This window comes from Oncorhynchus nerka, linkage group LG15 (assembly GCF_034236695.1).
Source record: "Oncorhynchus nerka isolate Pitt River linkage group LG15, Oner_Uvic_2.0, whole genome shotgun sequence".
NCBI lineage: Eukaryota > Metazoa > Chordata > Actinopteri > Salmoniformes > Salmonidae > Oncorhynchus > Oncorhynchus nerka.
The window spans coordinates 40,360,037-40,383,941 of record NC_088410.1 but is presented as its reverse complement, the minus strand read 5'-3'; the positions used below and the strand labels follow the sequence as shown (position 1 = coordinate 40,383,941).

Sequence of the window (23,905 nt, the reverse complement as noted above, 5' to 3'; positions counted from 1 at the left end):
TTCAAAAGCATTTTCTTTAGAAAAGTTAACATTTGTGAAAACGAGCTGTCAATATAGAAACACATGTCTATTAAAATGTGCAATTGCCAAGGAAATGGTTTCACTCACACGACTGTCAGGCTAAGTGCAATGTAAATATGCACTTTTTATGCAATTAAAAGTCCTGCGATAGACTAGTGTCCAATCCAGAGGGTGTACTTGTACATCAAGCTGACTCATGCTACAAAAACAAGAGATAGGCTCCTGCCCCAAGGGCCATTCTGACTCGGATAAGGATACTTTATGCAATTAAATAACATTATGCAAAAAACATCGGTTTTCAGGATGAATAGCTTTCCTTAGTGTGCGGGCCAAACACTTGTGATGATAAGCACTGATTTCCAGGTCCCCACCTAAGGCTTTGGCCTTGGTTCCTGTCTGCCCGCTGCCGTCCTCATGGTCAATGGGCTGACTGGACAGGGAATACACACTGAGCTCGGCCGCACGCACCGGCACCTCCTTCACGTTGCTATGGAGACCCAGGATCTGGGCTCCATCTGTCGGGTGTTGCATCACCTAAACACAAGTCAGGACAGAGAAGTGTGTGAGCGACATACAAGTGTTGTTGCATTCATTCATACAGAACAATGAGTACCTGAGTAAAATACATAATGCAGAAGCACACACACAGACACACACACAAACACACACAGACACACAAACAGACACACACATAGACACACACAGATACACACACAGCCATAAACACAAGCTCACAAGCGCAGGCACACACACACATTCATAAATTTGCACATACACACGCACGTTCAACTGAAGCACACCGTTTTTGTTAGAAACGGGGCAGCTTTATTTTCCTCCCCATGTTTTCTTCCTCATGTCTCACCAAATCGGATTTGTGCCTCTCACCTTGACACAGTTCGCTCTAAGCTCTAGGCTGTGTACCAAATCGCATACGGTGCCATTTGAGAGGCAGCCCTGGAGTTTCATTAACCATCAATCACTTCGGCAGGTTGCATCGAGAATGAAAGCCCCAAATGTTCTCCAATCACTGCTGTCATTCAAACCCAAGAGAAAGCCTGACAGCACTTTGTTCACGCAGTCACATCTCTACATCTCATTCTCTCCGGCATGCTGTATTATTTAGCCGTTTGCGGAGGCGGAGTTTGAAACTAATTGCGAGTGTATTGCGGATGGAGACCTGAGGAAATGTAGCTATGGTAGTCCTGTAATGCAATTGGGGGAATTGGGAAGCATGCCTACATCCGGGGGCATTGTTTAATGTTGGCTGGTGGCTGTGCGGAATAGTTCATGGATGTGCATATAATGACATTGGCTGGTGTTCAGTCAATTTCAAATAGTGGGTTTCTGAATATCGCCTCTGTTCACTTTATGCATTCGGTTACAGTTCCTTGTTATGGCCGGTTAATAGGTTCCTTCTTGCTTTGCCAACTTTGAATTTAGCACAGACCTGGCTAAAAATGGATTCTGAATTGGAACTGGTAGAGCAGCCTGATCTCATAGACTAGACGTAACATAATATACATCAGTATGATATGTTACATTTGGTATGGTTACATAAGACAGAAGGTTACTTAACGCAAAAATGAAAGGAGGGTGGTGGGTCGAGGTGGATGAGTAGCACGTAGGCGTATAACGCAAACGTCTAGCAACCCAAAGGTTGTGTGTTAGAATTTCATCATGGACAACTTTAGCATTTTAGCTAATTAGAAACTTTGCAAATATTTACTACTTTTTAGCTACTATGCAGCTACTTAACATGTTAGCTAACCCTTCCCCTAACCCTTTAACATAACTCCTAACTCTAATACTTTAACCAACCTCCTAACCTAACCTTAACTCCAACCCCTAGCCTAGCTATGATATACATTAGCATTAGAAACCTAGCCAATGTTAGCCACAATAAATTGGAATTCGTAACATATCATACATATTGAAAATTCCGAACAGATTATACAAATTGCAATTCTTACATATCAAACAAATTGTAATGCGTAACATATCATGTGAAATGGATGAAGGACATCCACAAAGTAATGCATATCACACAAAACATATCATACTGAATGGAGTGTTTCGAATTTACGTACAGAATAATATGAAATGCTCTGAGACCAGTAAAGGCAGGCTATGTGTTGAGGTATAAGTGTTTGCTGGGGTATGTGTTGAGGTATGGGCCCTGCCAGAGTGCGAATTAAAGCCTGTTTTGAGTGCACACGCTTAATAATAAAGGCATCATTTAAACTGTAAAAATGATTTACCTTTTAATGTGACATGAACACAACCAGTCATGATATTTTCATCTGATTGTCAAACAAATCTCTTTAAAAAGTAGGAATGTTTGTCCACTCCAAAATAATTCCAGCATCCAGACTTGCATACTCGCGCCATTTTATGAATGGAAATAGACATCTGTTACAAAACACCAAAAAGTGTGCCTAATGATATTCCGTGATTGCCATTGATTAGGCCTACATTAATTGATGCGTCTTGCTGACAAATGTAGCTTTTTTGTAGCCTGAAAAGTTGGGACACCTGAAATGCATTGGAATAAAGGCTATTTTTCTCAAGGACGCATGGCAAACAAATGGCAAAAAATGAGGAAGTACAAAGGAAAATCTATGAGGAAAGGAGCTCATCTAAAGCCGAAATTCAGCACTACTGGATGGACAGCGCTGCCACAAAGAAATAATGTTTAAACCATGAAAAAAAAGAGGTGGGGGTGTTCATGTCATTTGAAGATTTTATTTTCAAATTTACCACTGTAAAACATATTTACCACTGCATTTTAAACGAATAGGAGAATGGTTAAATTAGCATTACTTAGAGAGACCCCCAAAGTTGGACTTTTGTTGCATTCAGGGGAGCTGAGCCCCCCCCCCGGCTCCCCGTATTTCGCACCATGGGCCCCGTTTCCATAGTTACGGATGTATAACCCCATGACAAGCAATGTGCATTTATTTGACTTCATATGCTGTTGCGATGGGAAAAAAATGGTCACAAATATTAAGCTGTTGTCTTTACCTCTGCCATATTTATGACGCCCACAGCTAAGGTCTTATACCCCAGGATGGTACGGTTTTTATATCGCTTCCTCCTCTGCAGCATGATCTGCAATCGGTTGGCGTCCCTTTTGAGGAAGTGGGGATACTAGGGGGGACAGAAAATGGCGTAACACACAGGTGTTACAGGAGGTTACATCACACCTTACATCAGGTCTGTAGCCATGACAATGTTTTTCTTCAGTCAGTAATTTCTTTGATGCCTTCAGATCCGCCACCTCAGATGGGCTTTGAACGCCAACCTGAGGTGTAGGAAATACACTAAAACTAAAAAAGGGGTATGATATGTTTACACAGGCACTACCATTAATTTAACAAAAAGTGCTGTACATCAACCGTTGGCTAATGAAAATACATATTTCAGTCACATAACGGATCACGCTTTGATACTTTTGAAAGCCATGTTAACCTGGCCATACCTGGAGTGAGAAGGTTAGCTCAAGGTCAGTCTCCATCAGTCCGCCTGGGGGAAGGACATACTCGTTGGACCTCAAGATGCGCTTGGACCCCTGTGGCGGAAGATTTAAAGAGAGGAACAGAGAGAGTTAGGGATCTAATGGTGACTGAAACAAAGACATTTGGTGTATAGAAACTCAATTCTAAAACGTGAGTGTTTGCCAACGATGCCTAGAAGGTAGGGGCTAAAGTTTAGGGGTTGTTTCTGGACAGGGCATTGGAGTTGCATGTTACCTCAGTAACCTACTGATCCAGCCAATTTAAAGGTAGACTCAACGATATGATGTAGATACAGAAAGTAAACAGCATAATGGATCAATTTCCGCAACAACTAAGAGGACTAAGAGCACAGAAGCACGAGGCTCACCTTCTTTGGTGTCCTCGCTAGCACGTTTTGAACAGCGTGATGCGAACACGTGCACAGATACTGTGTGCGACTGTGAGAGAGCATCTCGCTCATCTCAATATCTCTGGTGCTGCTCGTGTCAACGTCATTTCGCTGAGTCTTTCCAAGCATGCTCTATCATCTCACCCCACTTCCAATACCAGCTTTCATCGTGTGTCAGTGGCCGTGTCTGAATACCCAAACCTGCGTCCTAAAAAATAACATTTTATAGTATGTGGCATTTCGAAAATCACGTACACTTTAAATGCCTGGATGTCATACTCATTTCAGTTTTGACAACAGCTGATCAATTAGATATGGGGATGCGCTACCGAAATCAATTAATACTGCAGGATATCTTTAGATATTTGGCTATTAGACTTCTGTTTTTTAATGGGAATTCAATACAAAGCATTACTGCTTGGCTTAGATCTGGGGATGTGCTACTGAAATCAATGAATAGCTGGGAAACAACACGTTCGCGCATGGCGCAAAATATGACGTTTTATACTATGTGCATATTCAGACTCTGACATTGCTCGTTCTGATATTTCGTAATTTCTTTCTTTTTACTTTTTGGATTATGTGTGTATTGTTTGTTAATGCTATATTGCACTTGTGATTTCATGAAAATTAAATATTTTTAGTAATTTAATTTGGCGCTCTGCAATTCAGAGGATGTTGACGAAAATTATCCCGCTAACGGGATGGGTGCGCCAAGATGTTTTAAGAAGTAAATGTATGTGTTTTTTTATGCATTTAATTTATAGCTATTCATTTATTCATTTTGTACTGTTTTTGGTGAAGTTCTTTTTATGAACCCAAATTGGATTTCTGTTCTCATTGAAAAGTGTTTCTTGTTTGTAATTATAAAAATCTACTGTTATACTTTAAACTTTTCAGCATAAAAGATGCCCTCGCACATCTGAGCTATGTTATTGCATGTGCAATACATAATCTTTAGTAGCCTAGCTATAGTTGCCTAGATCAACTAATAGAGGCCAAGTCTTTGAGAGCGACAGTTCATGGCTTGATCAGAGGAAGAGTAGCTCTCTGCGTCATTCCTCTACTGCATCTCCCCATTCCTCTCAAGCTACAGGTGATTCTTCAATTGATGCATGCTTAGGCCTACGGTTAACTCAAGTTTACTCCAAACACGTTTTTCCAAATGTTAGCTTCTTAGCTAACAACAACACTCTGCTGTAGTGAACGGTCACTGGGTGGGGCTACAGACGATCCTTTTCAGTTCATATGCAAAGCCATAACTGATGGTGCATTCAAGACAACAGGGAATTCTGAGAAAAAACATGCTCCGACTGGGAAAAATACTTCTGAACAGTCATCCAACTCAGACGTCACGATGTCCCCCAGTCTGAGCTCGTTTTGCTTCCGAGTTCCCAGCTGTACGTTTGGGCCGTAGCATACTACAGCATACTAAACAATACGTGCTAAATAGTACGATTAATATGTATGCAGTTTAAGTAAGTAGTAGTCAAGCCAGAATTTGGACACGGCCAGTGACATGCAGAAAAAAATTGGGGGAAAAGCTTATTTTCTTTCAATCACGTCAGTTAGCGCTTTACTACCTCTCCATGCTGACTGTTTTGTTTTCCTTTGGGAGGCTAAGCTAGCTTCACATCCAAATTAACTGACTGGAAAAGCAACAGGCTAATCGCTAACAAGACAACAGGGACCAGCAGCAGTCAGCATCAAACTTCTAATGAGCTGTCGCACACAGCTGTACTAAAATGGACCAGCAGACAGTTATCAGTGATGAAGCTTCACAGAACATTCAGTCTTTAGAGATGAATGGGAGGAGGAAGGTTTGTGAGGAAAACAAAACACATGGGAAAAAATCTGTATTCGGACCTGCATTCCTCATGGTGACTCAGCAAACTAAAAAAGGGCGCTAGCTACAAGACATTAATGCTAATTGATCCCAGAGCAGGAAGAACAGACATGTGGCTTCCAAGAGTAGCCCCATCGGGACCTGACAGACAACTACGTGCATTGGTAGGTGTTGACTTCAGACAAGTCTGCAACCAAAGCTATTGGCTAGCTCAATGACAATACAATTAACTAATTTCTGAATGCATTCAAAAATACTGAAAAGTCCAAAAACAAGTATGCATTAGCGGGTTTTAACATACGGAACCAAATCGCCACAGTCTTCTGAGTTCTGTAGCTAGAGATACAGAGAGTGACCAAGAATAAACATTTTTCACACTATTTTTCCTCCTGTCAATGGGGAAAAAAGAGCAGTCGAGACCCGTCTTAACTCCTGCCTATGCTGCAACTTTCGGTTCTTTTGTAGTTGCCACTCAACATGCCGTCATCAGAGGATCAGATGTGGCCATTTTAAGTCCCTTTTCTGACAAGTAGCAGGCAGACAGGTGCTAGCGAGCCATTACAATGACCAATCGAGGAAATGAATAGACCTGAATGGTGTTCTCAGAGATATGCTGAAGTACCGAGTTACTTGAGAAGAGAGAAGCAGTGGGAAATATTGACTGTCACTTTGGTCAATATATCTCTGTGTGCATCTGAAAGGTAAGCACGCCATGTACAGTGTATAGAATTATTGTAAAGATTTCTGATAATCTACTGCTCAATGACCAGTGAATTTACCACCAGCAATTAGAGAGAACAGAAAGAACACAGTTCAACCACACAATGCTATTTCTCTCTGACTGCATAGAACCCTGAGCAATACGCGAGCACTGGGCCGTACCATGACCAAAGCGAATAACTTTGGAATGCAGAGTGCCCCAAGTAACGGTCAGACATAACTGTAATCTTTTTCCTTTCTCTCTTTGTTCCTATCGAACAAGATGTCACCTTGGTAACCGCTTGGGCAGTCCTCTGAGACTATTGAGCTTAGTTGAAGGAGAGATTCTGGAAGGTTGTCAGGTGTGAAAGGAAAAATATGTCGCTACGTCGCAGCTAAGATGCATGAAATAAAGAATGTAGAAAATATGTGCAATGATTATAGAAATAGCTTGTAAGGAGGACCACAGAGAAGTGAAAAACACTTCCAATGTTGATCATGAGCTTTTGTTGGCCATTAGCTTTTGTTAGTTATTGCCATATTTGAGTAAATTGACGAGTAGTATTGACCTTGATATAGTCCTTTGATTTTTCTGTTCATTTCAGAACAAAGTATCAGCCAATTGATGCAAACAGTTGTTACCAAACCATCCCATAACACAAGACTTCAACGGTCAACAGCAATCCAAGTTCCTGTGTTTTTATGGACACTCCATTTGATACTAATACAATCCGAAGCACATTACTTAAATCGTCATAATCTTCTTAAACTGGACTCACCTGTATTTTGACAGCTATCACCACAGAGCTAAGCTCTCGGTCCAGTTCTTTGAGGACAATCAGTTTCTTGAGGGTCAGGCTGCACAATCTGTGGTCAACAGGAGAGACAGGGAAGGGATTTAGTTTCGTTTCATTAATTTTGATCATTTCAAACATGCACAATGATACACAAACATCGTCATATATGATACAGTGGTGAACTGATAGCATGTAAACAAAGCTATTGTAGGCATATTCCATTAGGGTCTTCAATGGAACATATAGCAATGTTTGAACAAATCAATTCAAAGGAAGTCTGCTTTACTGGTATGAATGGCAACACGCATAGTACTTTCAAAGCAAATGCAACATGTACACATACTGTAAAATGAATAATAGAGCTGAAGGAAGAAAAAGATGAAGTCATGCATAATAAATGTACAGCTGAGCGAGAATATAAAAAGGTATAGATTCATATTTGACAACCCTTGTGTTATGATAACTTGGAAATTGAGAAAGACGTCAAAGAAATGATGAATACATACATATTTCATTATTTCACACACAACAAATTGGCAGTAATAATGAAATAAAGTCATGACTGCCTATCATAACAAAAAACGTTTTTGTATTTTTCACGATAATCACATATTATCTTGATGCACCGCTTCATCCCTCTCAAGAGCTGCTGTCGTGAGGAAGGATCATGTATTTCAAAAGGATAGAAAAACACCAGTGTTGAACAAAAGGTACTCAGCCCACTACGTGAGATGAGTAGCGCTTTCATAGACATAATGTCTGTATTCACTGTGTGTGTGTTTGTGTGTGTGTGTGTGTTAGGGCTGGGCGGTAAACCGTAAAAAACTATACACCGGTAATCATTCATGGACTGGTTTGGATTTTTACTTTACCTTCTATAACAGTCAGTATTTTAATGTTTGATTTATTACATTAAATCATTCAGTAATGACCAGTCAATCACCAGTAAGAAACTGCAAACAACTGAAAACTTCTAGCTAACACAACAAGTCAACAACTTCGAGAGGGCAAGCTTGCAAAATAGAGACCCCCTGAAATTGTCTGACTACCCCATAGTGGAGAAAGTAAGAACTGCAATTGAAGCCGACAACACACAGTCAGAGGAAAATAGTTATTCTGTCAATAAAAGTTGACGAAATAGAGACATACTAAGACAAAAGAAATGTGACATAGTATGTAAATGATAACAAATTAGTACAGGAAATTAAATTAAGAAATGAATTAAAATGCTGGAAGTGAATTCTGGAATGTAACAAATCATTTTGATTCCTATGCAATTCCAACGCAACAAATAGGACTACTTCACTGTCAGTTTTGTCCTATTATTTTTGGTTGAAGTTCCATTGAACAGTAAAGCAATTAGAATGGAGAAAGCCCATTAAAACCACTTAGAATTAATTTGTTGCCATCCTAGGGTCATCCACAAGCCATAAAGAATATTTTGAACTTTTATTATTAAGAAACATCCAATGCTGTCAAATACTGAGAAGAATACTGTGATATGATATTTTGGCCACATCACCCAACCTAGTGTGAGGGATATATATACATACATATACAGTTGAAGTCAGAGGTTTACATACACATCAGCCAAATACATTTAAACTCAGTTTTTCACAATTCCTGACATTTAATCCTAGTAAAAATTCCCTGTCCTAGGTCAGTTAGGATCACCACTTTATTTTAAGAATGTAAAATGTCAGAATAATAGCAGAGAGAATGATTTATTTCAGCTTTGATTTCTTTCATCACATTCCCAGTGGGTCAGAAGTGTACATACACTCAATTAATATTTGGTAGCATTGCCTTTAAATTGTTTAACTTGGGTCAAATGTTTCGGGTTGCCTTCCACAAGCTTTTGGCCCATTCCTCCTGACAGAGCGGGTGTAACTGAGTTAGGTTTGTAAGGCCTCCTTGCCTACACACACTTTCTCAGTCCTGCCCACAAATTTTCTATGGGATTGAGGTCAGGGTTTTGTGATGACCACTCCAATATCTTGACTTTGTTGTCCTTAAGCCATTTTGCCACAATTTTGGAAGTATGCTTGGGGTCATTGTCCATTTGGAAGACCCATTTGCGACCAAGCTTTAACTTCCTGACTGATGTCTTGAGATGTTGCTTCAATATATCCATATACTTTTCTTCATGATGCCATCTATTTTGTGAAGTGCACCAGTCCCTCCTGTAGCAAAGCACCCCCACAACATGATGCTGCCACCCCCGTGCTTCACAGTTGGGATGGTGTTCTTTGGCTTGCAAGCCTTTCCCTTTTTCCTCCAAACATAACGATGGTCATTTTGGCCAAACAGTTCTATTTTTGTTTAATCAGACGAGAGGACATTTCTCCAAAAAGTACGATCTTTGTCCCCATGTACAATTGCAAACCGTCTTTTTTATTGCGGTTTTGGAGCAGTGGCTTCTTCCTTGCTGAGCGGCCTTTCAGGTTATGTCGATTTAGGACTCGTTTTTACTGTGAATACAGATACTTAATGACCTGTTTCCTCCAGCATCTTTACAAGGTCCTTTGCTGCTGTTCTGGGATTGATTGCACTTTCCGCACCAACGGTGTCTCTAGGAGACAGAACGCGTCTCCTTCCTGAGCGGTATGACGGCTGCGTGGTCCCATGGTGTTCATACTTGCGTACTATTGTTTGTACTGATGAACGTGGTACCTTCATGCGTTTGGAAATTGCTCCCAACGATAAACCAGACTTGTGGAGGTCTACACAATTTTTTCTGAGGTCTTGGCTGATTTCTTTTGATTTTACCATGATGTCAAGCAAAGAGGCACTGAGTTTAAAGGAAGGCCTTGAAATACATCCACAGGTACACCTCCAATTTACTCCAATGATGTCAATTAGCCTTCTAAAGCCATGACATAATTTTCTGGAATTTTCCAAGCTGTTTAAAGGCACAGTCAACTTGTCAACGTGTATGTAAACTTCTGACCCACTGGAATTGTGATACAGTGAATTATAAGTGAAATAATCTGTCTGTAAACAATTGTTGGAAAAATTACTTGTGTCATGCACAAAGTTGATGTCCTAACCAACTTCCCAAAACTATAGTTTGTTAATTAACAAGAAATTTGTGGAATGGTTGAAAAACGAGTTTTAATGACTCCAACCTAAGTGTACGTAAACTTCTGACTTCAAATGTACATCAGATACGTTCCTTTCCTTTTATAAATACATTTCATGCAATTCCACTGTACTTTATATGACTGGAGACATTAGCAGAATATTTTTTAATACGACAAAAATTACATTGTAGCCTACTCTGCTGACACTGACAAAAATATCAATAAAAACGACATTGTCTGATCCATATAATAGGCCTACGAGAAGGGAAGAAAAAAATGCCTACAACATGACATCCATTTAACCTGGAGGAGGAAATTATTGTCCAAAAACTGGCACAACAATGATAAAGAGTGAATATGCACACACCAATGCTCTCCGCTGGTGCCAGTAAGATAGGCTATACAGTTCAAACATTTAAGTTAATAATGTTGATAACTTTCAACGACAGATGAGTCTTCTCTTTACAGCAATATTGGTTGGAAATTAGTTAATGTCATTTTTGCTACATTAAGTACATGCTTAATCATGTGGACAAGTATCCTGCCTCTATTGTATTGTGTTTTGGAGAAAATGGAGGTCATGTTAGCAGCAACTGCATAAATTTACTGTGAAACCAAGGTAAATAAAATAAAACAATTCTCAGTTCCGCGCTATGAGCAGTTACTGCCTTTTTGCTTGGTAGGGCAGAATAGCCATTTGCTTTCCCAACTATGATAAAATATTGCGATACGCCTGGCTGGGTATCTCTACTTTTCACTGACAGTCACAACTCAACAATCTATGTGGTATTTGCATAGACATTAAAACCAGGGTATTTGCCGTACACACTGCTCAAATTACGGGCTATTCCGACTTTAGGAAATGCGATTTAAACAATCCACAGCTTTTGTTTTAGAAGCCAATTATCATCTGTGGCCAAATCATGCGTTCTGGTCTAGTAGCCTATTTTGAATGATTTTATTTGTTTTTGTATAGACAGGAGTAGGCTAATTAGGTTAAATCATTTTGGCAATTTAATTCAATTTACTTTAGGGGAAGCGTAGCATTTTATTACATTTTTATTGAACTTTTATTTAACTAGGCAAGTCAGTTAACTTCTTTGGGGTAGGGGGCAGTATTGGGAATTTTGGATGAAAAATGTGTCCAAATTAAGCTGCCTGCTACTCAGCCGTAAAAGCTAGAATATGCATATAATTAGTAGATTTGGATAGAAAACACTCAAGTTTCTAAAACTGTTTGAATTATGTCTGTGAGTATAACAGAACTCATATGGCAAAAACCTGAGAAGAAATCCAACCAGGAAGTGGGAAATCTGAGGTTTGTAGTTTTTCAACTCAGCCCCTATTGAAGGTACAGTTGGATATTAGTTATGTTTCACTTCCTAAGGCTTCCACTAGATGTCAACAGTATTTAGAAACTGTTTTGAGGATTCTACTCTAAAGGAGGGGCTCATAAGAGCTCTTTGAGTGAGTGGTCTGGCAGTGTGCCACAGCCTCGGTCTGGCACGCTCACGTGAAAGGTAGCTACATTCCACTTAATTTCTACAGACAAAGGAATTGTCCGGTTGGAACATTAATGAAGATTTATGTTAAAAACACCCTAAAGATTGATTCTAAACATCGTTTGACATGTTGCTACGGACTGTAACGGAACTTTTTTTAACTTTTTGTCTGAAACTAGTGAACATGCTTGGTGAGTTTAGATTGTGTACTGAACGCGCCAACAAAAGGAGCTATTTTGAAATAAATGATGGATATTATCGAACAGAACAAGCATTTATTGTGGACCTGGGAGTGCATTCTGATGAAGATCATCAAAGGTAAGGGATTATTTATCATGATATTCTGACATCTGTTGACTCTAACATGGCGGAAATCGGTTTGGCTTGATTTTGTCGTCTGAGCGCCGTACTCAGATTATGCTTTTTTGGTAAAGTTTTTTTAAAATCTGACACAGCGGTTGCATTAAGGAGAATTCTTGTATTTTCATCAACATTTATTATGAGCATTTCTGTAACTTGATGTGGCTCACCGGATGTTTTGGAACTACTGAACATAACGCGCCAATGTAAACTCCGATATTTGGGTATAAATATGAACTTTACCGAACAAAACATACATGTATTGTGTAACATGAAGTCCTATGAGTGTCATCTGATGAAGAGCATCAAAAGTTAGTGATTCATTTGATCTATATTTCTGCTTTTTGTGACTCCACTCTTTGGTTGGAAAATGGCTGAATGCTTTCTGTGACTTGGCTCTGACCTAACATAACGATATGTACTGCTTTTGCCAAAAAGCGTTTTTGAAATCGGACACTGTGGTTGGATTAACGAGAATTTTATCTTTAAAATGGTGTAAAATACTTCTATGTTTGAGGAATTTTAATTATGGGATTTCTGTTGTTTTGAATTTGGCGCCCTGCAGTTTCACTGGCTGTTGAGAGGTTAAGAACAAATTCTTATTTACAATGCCGGCCTACACCGGCCAAACCCGGACGAAGCCGGGCCAATTGTGCACCGCCCTATGGGACTCCCAATCACGGACGGTTGTGATACAGCCTGGATTCGAATCAAGGTGCCTGTAGTGACACCTCAAGCACTGTTTTCAAAACCAATGGCCACTGGATTGATGCAAATAATCCTGGTTCTGCCAGGTAGGAATAGGCTACTTTGTAGTGACCTTTTACCTACATTTCCATCTCCTCGACCACGGTTAGGCTATCATTAGCATCACTAAAGACTACACAAAGTGGTAGACATAGGCCCTACGCGCACTGCACACACACAGACAGGGGCATTCCCATGCTGTTGTTTCCTCTTCAGAAAGTTGTTATATGTTTGGTAAATTGCACATTACTGTTTGAATAAATCATGGTAATCAAAAATAAAAAAGCAAATTGTGAAACTAAAACTAATGTGGCCAGGTCCATTTGAAGCCCTGACACCCTTGCAATCATTTAAAAATGTGTGTAGCAATGCCAAGTAAAACGGTCGCAAATGCGACAGTTTTGGTCGCAGTATCAAACCCTGTATAGAGACCGAATTAGTTATCTATCATTAATCTAAGAGCTCAAGGAGAAGATATGCTATTGGATCGTAGGCTTACATAGGCTTAATACAATATAGTAGCATTAATAAATGGTTATGAATCCATATCTTGAATTTCCAAATGATAAAAAATGCCTATAATGCTTAGGATTTTGAATGTATATATTGCTAATAAATCTTCATAAGGTTTTATTAAAAGTGGGTACTGGCAAAACTTTATTTATCCAATAGACATAGGCGCTCGTGCCAGATTGTTGATTATTGGTTAAAAAGCTACTGGATTGATGGAAATAATAAAATAATCATTGTATTGTCAGTTCAGCTTATTTCCATAAGGAAATATAAAAGACACTGCTTGTGAGTCTAGCAACATGAACACAACACAAACAAACGGGAGGCAGTGAACCATTTAACCTCAAATGTATGAAAACAAGGTAGAAAATAAAAAACATCTGCACACCATCTGCATGCTCCGAAAATATATCTTTTTAATTATTACAACATTTCAAAACTGCAATAGGTCTTTGTCAGGAGACTATGAAACCAATGTATGTAGGCAGCCACATGAAAACATGACAAAAAAGTAGGAAACAAAACGGATATTGTATTGTCAGTTCAGCTCTGAATAGGAGTGCTGCTGTGAGCTTCATTAAAATCTCACAGTGGCCCTGAGCTCTTCGTTTTCCCCTCAGACTGTAAGTGCGCCCGAAATGGCAGCCTATTCTCTAAAGTGCACTATGGGCCCTGGGCAAAAGTAGTGCACTAAATAGGGAATAAGTGGCCATTTGGGATGTAGACTCTATCGAAGTACTGCATTGCCAGAGTATGAGTCATACAGGAAGCTAGAGACAGCTCCTATTCTTCCAATCTAGTGCATTTGGAGGAGAAAGTAGAGCTGGGGTTGAATGAATGTGTTTTCTTTCCCCTTCTCACTCTCTCTCACACTCTCTGTGATGGGGTGGCAACCTTGGTCAGCAGAGTAGAAAAACATTCACTTTCCAATTTTCCATGTACAGACACTTACTCAGAAACACATACACACGCAAAAAAAAAATACAATGGAAATGCAAGCACTTTCAACAGACTTACACCAAAAAACACACATCCTCTGACCCCTATCCCCCCCACCACACACACACACAACCGAGGGGAAGTTGGGGTCACAGTCTCTGTCTTTGAGAATTTGGACTCGTCTGGAGTGTAGTTGACAGGCAAACACAAACAGGCCAACATCCAGCACTGACAGCACACACACACACAACAAGAGACATGCACGCGCTCACAGGCAGACCATACAAACACAAATACACAAACGCACTCAAAGAGATGCACACAAACACACATGGACACAAAGGGGCTGGAATGTTCGGATGCAGTCATGGAGAAAACTTTGCGCTAACTCAGCACAAAGCCAGACCACCTGATTGAAAGCATTCTGTACCGGCCATTCATCGGAAGGACAGAGGCAGAGAGAGAGAGAGACAGGGGGAGGGGGCCTCGATGGACAGAGATGAAAAGAGAGGGTTGGGGGAGGGAGATTGAAATGTCTGGACATTCCAACACAGAGGCCAGTACACTAAAACTATCACAGTACCATAGAATAAAGAAATGGAGGAACATATCCAAGATAGATCAAGGGCAATATATTATACAAGAAAGCGAACTTGATGGAATATGGGCATAAATGCATCAAATGATTTTTTTTATCTTCGACATAAAAATGATTTACTGAAACTTGTTGCAAATTATGGAGTCAATGATGATTCACTAAACAATATTTTGAAAGAAGAAGCAAAGTATTTTAATGTAATGCTCGTCGTCGTAAGGAAGAGTGGACCAAAGTGCAGCGTGCAAAGTGTTCATGATCTTTACTGTCAAGAATCACTCAAACAAAATAACGAATACAAACGAAAGTGAACAGTTCCGCCAGGCACAGATACTAAACGGAAAACGACTCCCCACAAAACCCAAATGGAAAATGACAACTTATACAGTATATGATCCCCAATCAGAGACAACGATAGACAGCTGCCTCTGATTGGGAACCACACAACAAAACAACAAAGAAATAGAAAACATAGATTTTCCCACCTGAGTCACACCCTGATCTAACCAAACAGAGAATAAATAAGGATCTCTAAGGTCAGGGCGTGACAGTACCCCCCCCCCCCCCCCCCCCCCCCCCAAAGGTGCGGACTCCGGCCGAAGACCCATAGTGGAGGGTCCGGGTGGGCATCTACTCTCGGTGGTGGCTCCGGTGCAGAACGCAGACCCCGCCCCGCTTTAGGCTCCCCCCACTTTGGTGGCGTCTCCGGTCCAGAGATCGTTGCCGGGACCTCCGGACCCTAGATCATCGCCGGAGGCCTCCTTGCTCGCACACGCTTTTTCAGTTCTGCCCACAAATTTTCTATGGGATTGAGGTCAGGGCTTTGTGATGGCCACTCCAATACCTTGACTTTGTTGTCCTTAAGCCATTTTGCCACAACTTTGGAAGTATGCTTGGGGTCATTCTCCATTTGGAAGACCCATTTGCGACCAAGCTTTAACTTGCCTGATGTCTTGAGAGTGGTTGAAAAAAAAGAGTTTTAATGACTCCAACCTAAGTGTATGTAAACTTCTGACTTCAACTGTATTTATATATAAACTCAGCAAAAAAAAGAAACGTCCCCTCACTGTCAAATGCGTTTATTTTCAGCAAACTTAACATGTGTAAATATTTGTATGAACATAACAAGATTCAACAACTGATATATAAACTGAACAAGTTCCACAGACATGTGACTAACACAAATGGAATAATGTGTCCCTGAACAAAGGGGGGAGGGGGTCAAAATCAAAAGTCAGTATCTGGTGTGGCTACCATCTGCATTAAGTACTGCAGTGCATCTCCTCCTCATGGTCTGCACCAGATTTGCCAGTTCTTGCTGTGAGATGGTACCCCACTCTTCCACCAAGTCACCTGCAAGTTCCCAAACATTTATCGGAGGAATGGACCTAGCCCTCAACCTCCGATCCATTAGGTCCTAGACGTACTCAATGGGATTGAGATCCGGGCTCTTCGCTGGACATGGCAGAACACTGACATTCCTGTCTTGCAGGAAATCACGCACAGAATGAGCAGTATGGCTGGTGGCATTGTCATGCTGGAGGGTCATGTCAGGATGAGCCTGTAGGAAGGGTACCACATACGGGAGGAGGATGTCTTCCCTGTAACGCACAGCATTGAGATTGCCTGCAATGACAACAAGCTCAGTCCGATGATGCTGTGACACACCACCCATGACGGACCCTCCAACTCCAAATCGACCCCGCTCCAGAGTACAGGCCTCAGTGTAATGCTAATTTCTTTGATGATAAACGCGAAACTGACCATCACCACGGGTGAGACAAAACCGCGACTCATCAGTGAAGAGGACTTTTTGCCAGTCCTGTCGGTGGGTTTGTGCCCATAGGCAACGATGATGCCGGTGATGTCTGGTGAGGACCTGCCTTACAACAGGCCTACAAGCCCTCAGTCCAGCCTCTCTCAGCCTATTGCAGACTGTCAGCACAGATGGAGGGATTGTGCGTTCCTGGTGTAACTCGGGCAGTTGTTGTTGCCATCCTGTACCTGTCCCGCAGGTGTAATGTTCGGATGCACCGATCATGTGCAGGTGTTTTTACACGTGGTCTGCCACTGCGAGGATGTTCAGCTGTCCATCCTGTTTCCCTGTAGCACTGTCTTAGGCGTCTCACAGTACGAACATTGCAATTTATTGCCCTGGCCACATCTGCAGTCCTCATGCCTCCTTGCAGCATGCCTAAGGCACATTCACGCAGATGAGCAGGGACCCTGGGCATCTTTATTTTTGTGTTTTTCAGAGTCAGTAGAATGGCCTCTTTTGTGTCCTAAGTTTACATTTAATTGTCTACCATCTGTAAGCTGTTAGTGTCTTAACGACCGTTCCATAGGTGCATGTTAATTAATTGTTTATGGTTCATTGAACAAGCATGGGAAACAGTGTTTAAACCTTTTACAATGAAGATCTGTGAAGTTATTGGATTTTTATGAATTATCTTTGAAAGACAGGGTCCTGAAAAAGGGATGTTTATTTTTTTGCTGTGTGTGTGTGTGTGTATGTATATATATATATATATATATATATATATTTTTTTTTATATATATATATATTTTTTATATATCCATACACAGTCGTGGCCAAAAGTTTTGAGAATGACACAAATAGTAATTTTCACAAAGTCTGCTGCCTCAGTTTGTATAATATCAATTTGCATATAGTCCATAATGTTATGAAGAGTGATCGGATGAATTGCAATTAATTGCAAGGTCCCTCTTTACCATGCAATTTAACTGAATCCCCAAAAAACATTTCCACTGCATTTCAGCCCTGACACAAAAGGACCAGCTGACATCATGTCAGTCATTATCTCGTTAACAAAGATGTGAGTGTTGAAGAGGACAAGGCTGGAGATCACTCTGTCATGCTGATTGAGTTTGAATAACAGACTGGAAGCTTAAAAATGAGGGTGGTGCATGGAATCATTGTTCCTCCTCTGTCAACCATGGTTACCTGCAAGGAAACACGTGCTGTCATCATTGTTTGCACAAAAAGGGCTTCACAGGCAAGGATATTGCCAACTGACATTTACTCCTGAGGTGCTGACTTGTTGCACCCTCAACAACTACTGTGATCATTATCATTTGACCATGCTGGTCATTTATGAAAATTTGAACATCTTGGCCATGTTCTGTTGTAATCTCCACCCGGCACAGCCAGAAGAGGACTGGCCATCCCTCATAGCCTGGTTCCTCTCTAGGTTTCTTCCTAGGTTCTGGCATTTCTAGGGAGTTTTTCCTCGCCACCGTGCTTCTACACCTGCATTTCTTGCTGTTTGGGATTTTAGGCTGGGTTTCTGTACATCACATTGATATATCAGCTGATGTAAGAAGGGCTATATAAATACATTTGATTTGATATATAAGATTGCACCTAAATCAACCATTTATCGGATCATCAAGAACTTCAAGGAGAGCGGTTCAATTGTTGTGAAGAAGGCTTTAGGGCGCCCAAGAAATTCCAGCAAGCGCCAGGACCATCTCCTAAAGTTGATTCAGCTGCGGGATCGGGGCACGACCAGTACAGAGCTTGCTCAGGAATGGCAGCAGGCAGGTGTGAGTGCATCTGCACGCACAGTGAGGCGAAGACTTTTGGAGAATGGCCTGGTGTCAAGAAGGGCCGCAAAGAAGCCACTTCTCTCCAGGAAAAACATCAGGGACAGACTGATATTCTGCAAAAGGTACAGGGATTGGACTGCTGAGGACTGGGGTAAAGTCATTTTCTCTGATGAATCCCCTTTCCGATTGTTTGGGGCATCTGGAAAAAAGCTTGTCCGGAGAAGCCAAGGTGAGTGCTACCATCAGTTCTGTCTCATGCCAACAGTAAAGCATCCTGAGACCATTCATGTGTGGGGTTGCTTCTCAGCCAAGAGAGTGGGCTAACTCACAATTTTGCCTAAGAACACAGCCATGAATAAAGAATGGTATCAACACATCCTCCGAGAGCAACTTCTCCCAACCATCCAGGAACAGTTTGGTGATGAACAATACCTTTTCCAGCATGATGGACCTTGCCATAAGGCAAAAGTGATAACTAAGTGGCTCGGGGAACAAAATATCAATATGTTGGGTCCATGGCCAGGAAACCGCCCAGACCTTAATCCTATTGAGAACTTGTGGTCAATCCTCAAGAGGCGGGTGGACAAACAAAAACCCACAAATTCTGACAAACTCTAAGCATTGATTATGCAAGAATGGGCTGCCATCAGTCAGGATGGCCCAGAAGTTAATTGACAGCATGCCAGGGCGGATTGCAGAGGTCTTGAAAAATTAGGGTCAACACTGCAAATATTGACTCTTTGCATCAACTTCATGTAATTGTCAATAAAAGCCTTTGACACTAACACAGAACCCAAACCGTCTGTGCGCGTGCGCTATCGTGCATAAATTAATTTACCAAACGCGATCACGACACGCAGGTTAAAATATCAAAACAAACTCTGAACCAATGACATTAATTTGGGGACAGGTCGAAAAGCATTAAACATGTATGGCAATTTAGCTAGTTAGCTTGCACTTGCTAGCTAACGTTAATTTGTCCTATTTAGCTAGTTTGCTGTTGCTAGCTAATTTGTCCTGGGATATAAACATTGAGTTGTTATTTTACCTGAAATGCACAAGGACCTCTACTCCGACAATTAATCCACACATAAAATGGCCAACCGAATCGTTTCTAGTCATCTCTCCTCCTACCAGGCCTTTTCATTGTTTATTTTATGTTGTGATCCATCTAAACTTTCATTGTATTACCATGACTACCGGCAAAACAGTTCGTCTTTCAATCACCCACGTGGGTATAACCAATGAGGAGATGCACCTGGGTACCTGCTTCTATAAACCAATGAGGAGATGTGAGAGGTAGGACTTTCAGCGTGATCTGCGTCAGAAATAGGAATGAGTTCTATTTTAGCCCTTGGCGTCGCAGACGCTCGTTGGCGCGCGCGAGCAGTGTGGGTGCAATAATTGAATAACTTGGATTTCTAAATTTATTTTGCGACGTGTCCGGTCTGGTCAGCATGTTATGAAATGCGTGTAATTATACTTCAGTATTCCATAGTAATAAAGCTGAACTACCCCCTAAAATAAAGAAAAAATGTATTCATGCCAAACCCATTTTCTCATAACACCATTAGGTCCACTTTGCTTGACAGCACCCAAAGACAAACAGGGGGAGTGTAACGGTAAACTGCACCTCCGACGAATTGTGTTTCATTAGCATGACAGGAAGAACATGTGCTTTCAAACCCCAATTCCCTGGAGATGAGGGGAAACGTGTTGAGGTAAAATGACGGATTATGCGCAAATGTTAAGCAATCAGCTACAGGGAACACATGTTGCATCTGTCAAAAGAATGATTAAAACCCTTGGGACTATTAACATGGCAGCTGGTGGAGCACTACAATAGGCTTGGGCGTAATCCAGATTGTCATACCTTCATACCGACCTTGTGCCACATTTGGTGATACCAGCACTGAACACAAGGGACGCTATTTTTAAATCCCACTAGGCATTTGTAATCTGAAGGTTTAGAGACTGCCATAGAGAATGCTAACTAAATGCTAACGAGCGCATTGCAAACATTTTCCACAGTCTCTGACCTATTTCTTTTGTATTTTATTTAACACTCTATTTAAGTAGGCAAGTCAGTTAAGAACAAATTCTTATTTACAATGACGGCCTACCAAAAGGCCTCTTGCGGGGACAGGGGCTGGGATTAAAAATAAAATATAACTATAGGACAAAACACACACCGACAAGAGAGACAACACTACATGAAGAGAGACCTAAGACAACAACATAGCAAGGCAGCAACACAACAGGACAACAACATGGTAGCAACACAACATGGTAGCAGCACAAAACATGGTACAAATATTATTGGGCACAGACAACAGCACAAAGGGAAAGAAGGTAGAGACAAAAATACATCACGCAAAGCAGCCACAACTGCCAGTAAGAGTGTCCATGATTGAGTCTTTGAATGGAGAGATTGAGATAAAATTGTCCAGTTTTAGTGTTTGTTGCAGCTCGATCCAGTTGTTAGCTGCAGTAAACTGAAAAGACGAGCGACCCAGGAACGTGTGTGCTTTCGGGACCTTTAACAGAATGTGACTGGCAGAACAGGTGTTATATGTGGAGGATGAGGGCTGCAGTAGATATCTCAGATAGGGGGGGGTGAGGCCTAAGGGGGTTTTATAAATAAGCATCAACCAGTGGGTCTTGCGACGGGTACACAGATATGACCAGTTTACATGACCTAAACAATGACCTAAACAATTTTCAGGATTAACATCCCAGCTAATAAAGTTTTACAAATAACAAAAAAATGCTACTCACAGATGGCTGAATGCTGAAAACTTTATATTAGACAGAAAGGCTCTTGATCCAGGAGGGGATTCTCTGCTGTTTCCGGAAAGCGAAGATTGATTTTGGAAGAAGCTAACCACTTAGTTAGACAACTAGTTACTAAATTAGCAAACCAAATGCAAAACTGCAGAGTATTTAGTATATTTTAGACAGTTAACTTAATAGTTCTAAGATGACTAGCTGGCAAACATTTATTTCTGAATTCCATACTTTAACTAGATCACCTGGTGCATGTTGCTCAACAGTGAGAGACAGTGACTCACCAATAATGTTTGTACCATGTTTTGTGATGCTACCATATTGTGCTGCTGCCATGTTGTGGTGCTACCATGTTGTTGTCATGTTGTGTTGCTACCATGCTGTGTTGGCATGTGTTGTTGCCATGCTATGTTGTTGTCTTAGGTCTCTCTTTATGTAGTGTTGTGTTGTCTCTCGTCATGATGTGTGTTTTGTCCTATATTTCTATTTAATGTATTTAAAAATATATATTTAAACTTGGAGGACTGAGATTGAGGCCAATGCTGACCCCGCATCAGCAGTTTTAGCCCTTTCCTGCAGTCAAATGACCTAGTGGCCTCATGGGTGGAATGTTATTCATATTTTTCATTATTTCATAATTAATAAACAATACAAATCCGGTGTTTCTGTGTCAAACTGTTTTGGTTTATTTCAGTCTTCTTTGATGTATATAAAGTGTAAAATTGGGATGCAAACTTAACTGAATACATTTCAACTCTTTATCTCACATGTTACAGGTGTCTTCTTTTTGTTAAGCCCATAACCACGTGTGTGAGGTATATACTTTTGTTTCAAAGTAAATTTGTTTAAGACTACCAAGAAACACTCTGTGTGACCCTGATTTAGTCCACTGTAGTAGAAGTTTGAGTCAGAACAACTGACAAAGGTTAATATTAGGGTAGGGAGAGGTGATCCCACATCAGTTGTTATTGGCAGAACTACTAATAATGGTTGACATTAAGGTAGGTCAAACTGATCCCGGATCAGTTATTAAAGGCATAAGGTTGTTAACTGGGGATAAGTTGTGGCATTCAGGGCAGAAAGAAAGCCAGACATAAAGGCTTATTGATAGTGTCTCTGTCCCCGGGGAAACGTTTGGGTTAATGGGAAAACTAAAAGCTGTACTTAATTACAGTGTGTGCGTGTGTGTGTGGCATATGTGACTAAGAGAAATAATGAATTGAGAAAAGCTGCTGTATTGAACCCTTTCAGACTGAAGTGTACCGCAAGGTTCTGTATCGAACCATCTTAGTTCTGCAATATATTACACTTTAGTCTTATCTACCCTTTCTTATGCTATTATATTGTACTCTCACCTTTTCTTAACAGTAACAACACATCTAGGCTTCCTATTTGGAAAATGTTAATGGCATTACAACTTCATGAAAGATAATGTAAATGCAGCAGGCTTGAATTCAGCCCTTATGTCTGTGCAGTATGGCTGCACAGAGACAGTAACACTACCATAAAACCCAATACACACGGATAAAGTCATGTGTTTTTGAAAATACGGACTTGTATGAAGCCATTAATGGAGTCCTATAGTATTTAATTTTACAATGCATTATGTGGTTCTTTTCAATGTAGTATTTCCCCCAGCACTTGGCTCAGTGAATGAGTGATATCCCTGACCTTATGCAAACACATACTACCACACATACACCACAGACACAGACACGCACTCATATTTTTTTATTTTACCTTTATTTAACTAGGCAAGTCACTAGGCAAGTCAGGCCTAGGAACAGTGGGTTAACTGCCTGTTCAGGGGCAGAACGATAGATTTGTACCTTGTCAGCTCGGGGGTTTGAACTTGCAACCTTCCGGTTACTAGTCCAACGCTCTAACTAGGCTACCCTGCCGCCCCAATATGCATACACACACACCAACCCGCACCCACCCACACACATATTCATGAAAAACACCCCATGACTGTCGAAAGGACAGTGGCAGAATTGCTCCTTACTACTGTATTTCCCCCCGAGTCGCAGCACAGATGTATAGAAAAGAGAAAGGGCATTCAGAGCAGTCAGAACACAAGGGGCTGATTGAAGTGATCTGTCACCCACGTACACACAGACATATCCATGCAAGCTTTATAAAATAGAACACAAATGCACGTGCATGCGCACACACACACACAAAGGGAGTCTTTATGGCCCATTCATACATTGTGCCCATATGTCATATTACTAGAGGGGGGTGCTATAAATAATGGAAGGACGTGAGGAGGTTTGTGATTGGCTGATGATACTGGAAGGCAGTGGAGAGGATGTGATAGGCTGACAATAATGGAAGGACATGGGGAGGAGGTTTCTGATTGGCTGATAATACTGGAAGGATGTGGGGAGGAGGGTTGTGATTGGCTGAAAAAGCAGCTCGGATTGTGTTTGCTGAATCTTCTCTGCACCCCAAGGGAGTCTCAAGGAGAAGTAAAACAGAGTTAGAATATATCATATTCAGTGGAGGCTCCTCAGAGGAGGAAGGGGAGGACCACTCTCCTC

General features: G+C 41.0%; 1 protein-coding gene across 2 annotated transcripts in view; it reads right to left on the bottom strand.

Moving 5' to 3' along the window:
* The window catches only part of LOC115142648 (phosphofurin acidic cluster sorting protein 2-like), an 84,982-nt gene that overhangs the window by 38,849 nt on the left and 22,228 nt on the right, over positions 1-23,905 (bottom strand). For both annotated transcript variants that reach the window (XM_029682261.2, XM_029682262.2), the window contains exons 2-5: positions 7,249-7,336; positions 3,500-3,589; positions 3,043-3,168; positions 393-555 (exon numbers count right to left, since the gene is read on the bottom strand). In XM_029682261.2, coding sequence (XP_029538121.2) covers positions 393-555; positions 3,043-3,168; positions 3,500-3,589; positions 7,249-7,336 — 467 coding nt within the window. The remainder of the gene's footprint in view (positions 1-392; positions 556-3,042; positions 3,169-3,499; positions 3,590-7,248; positions 7,337-23,905) is intronic.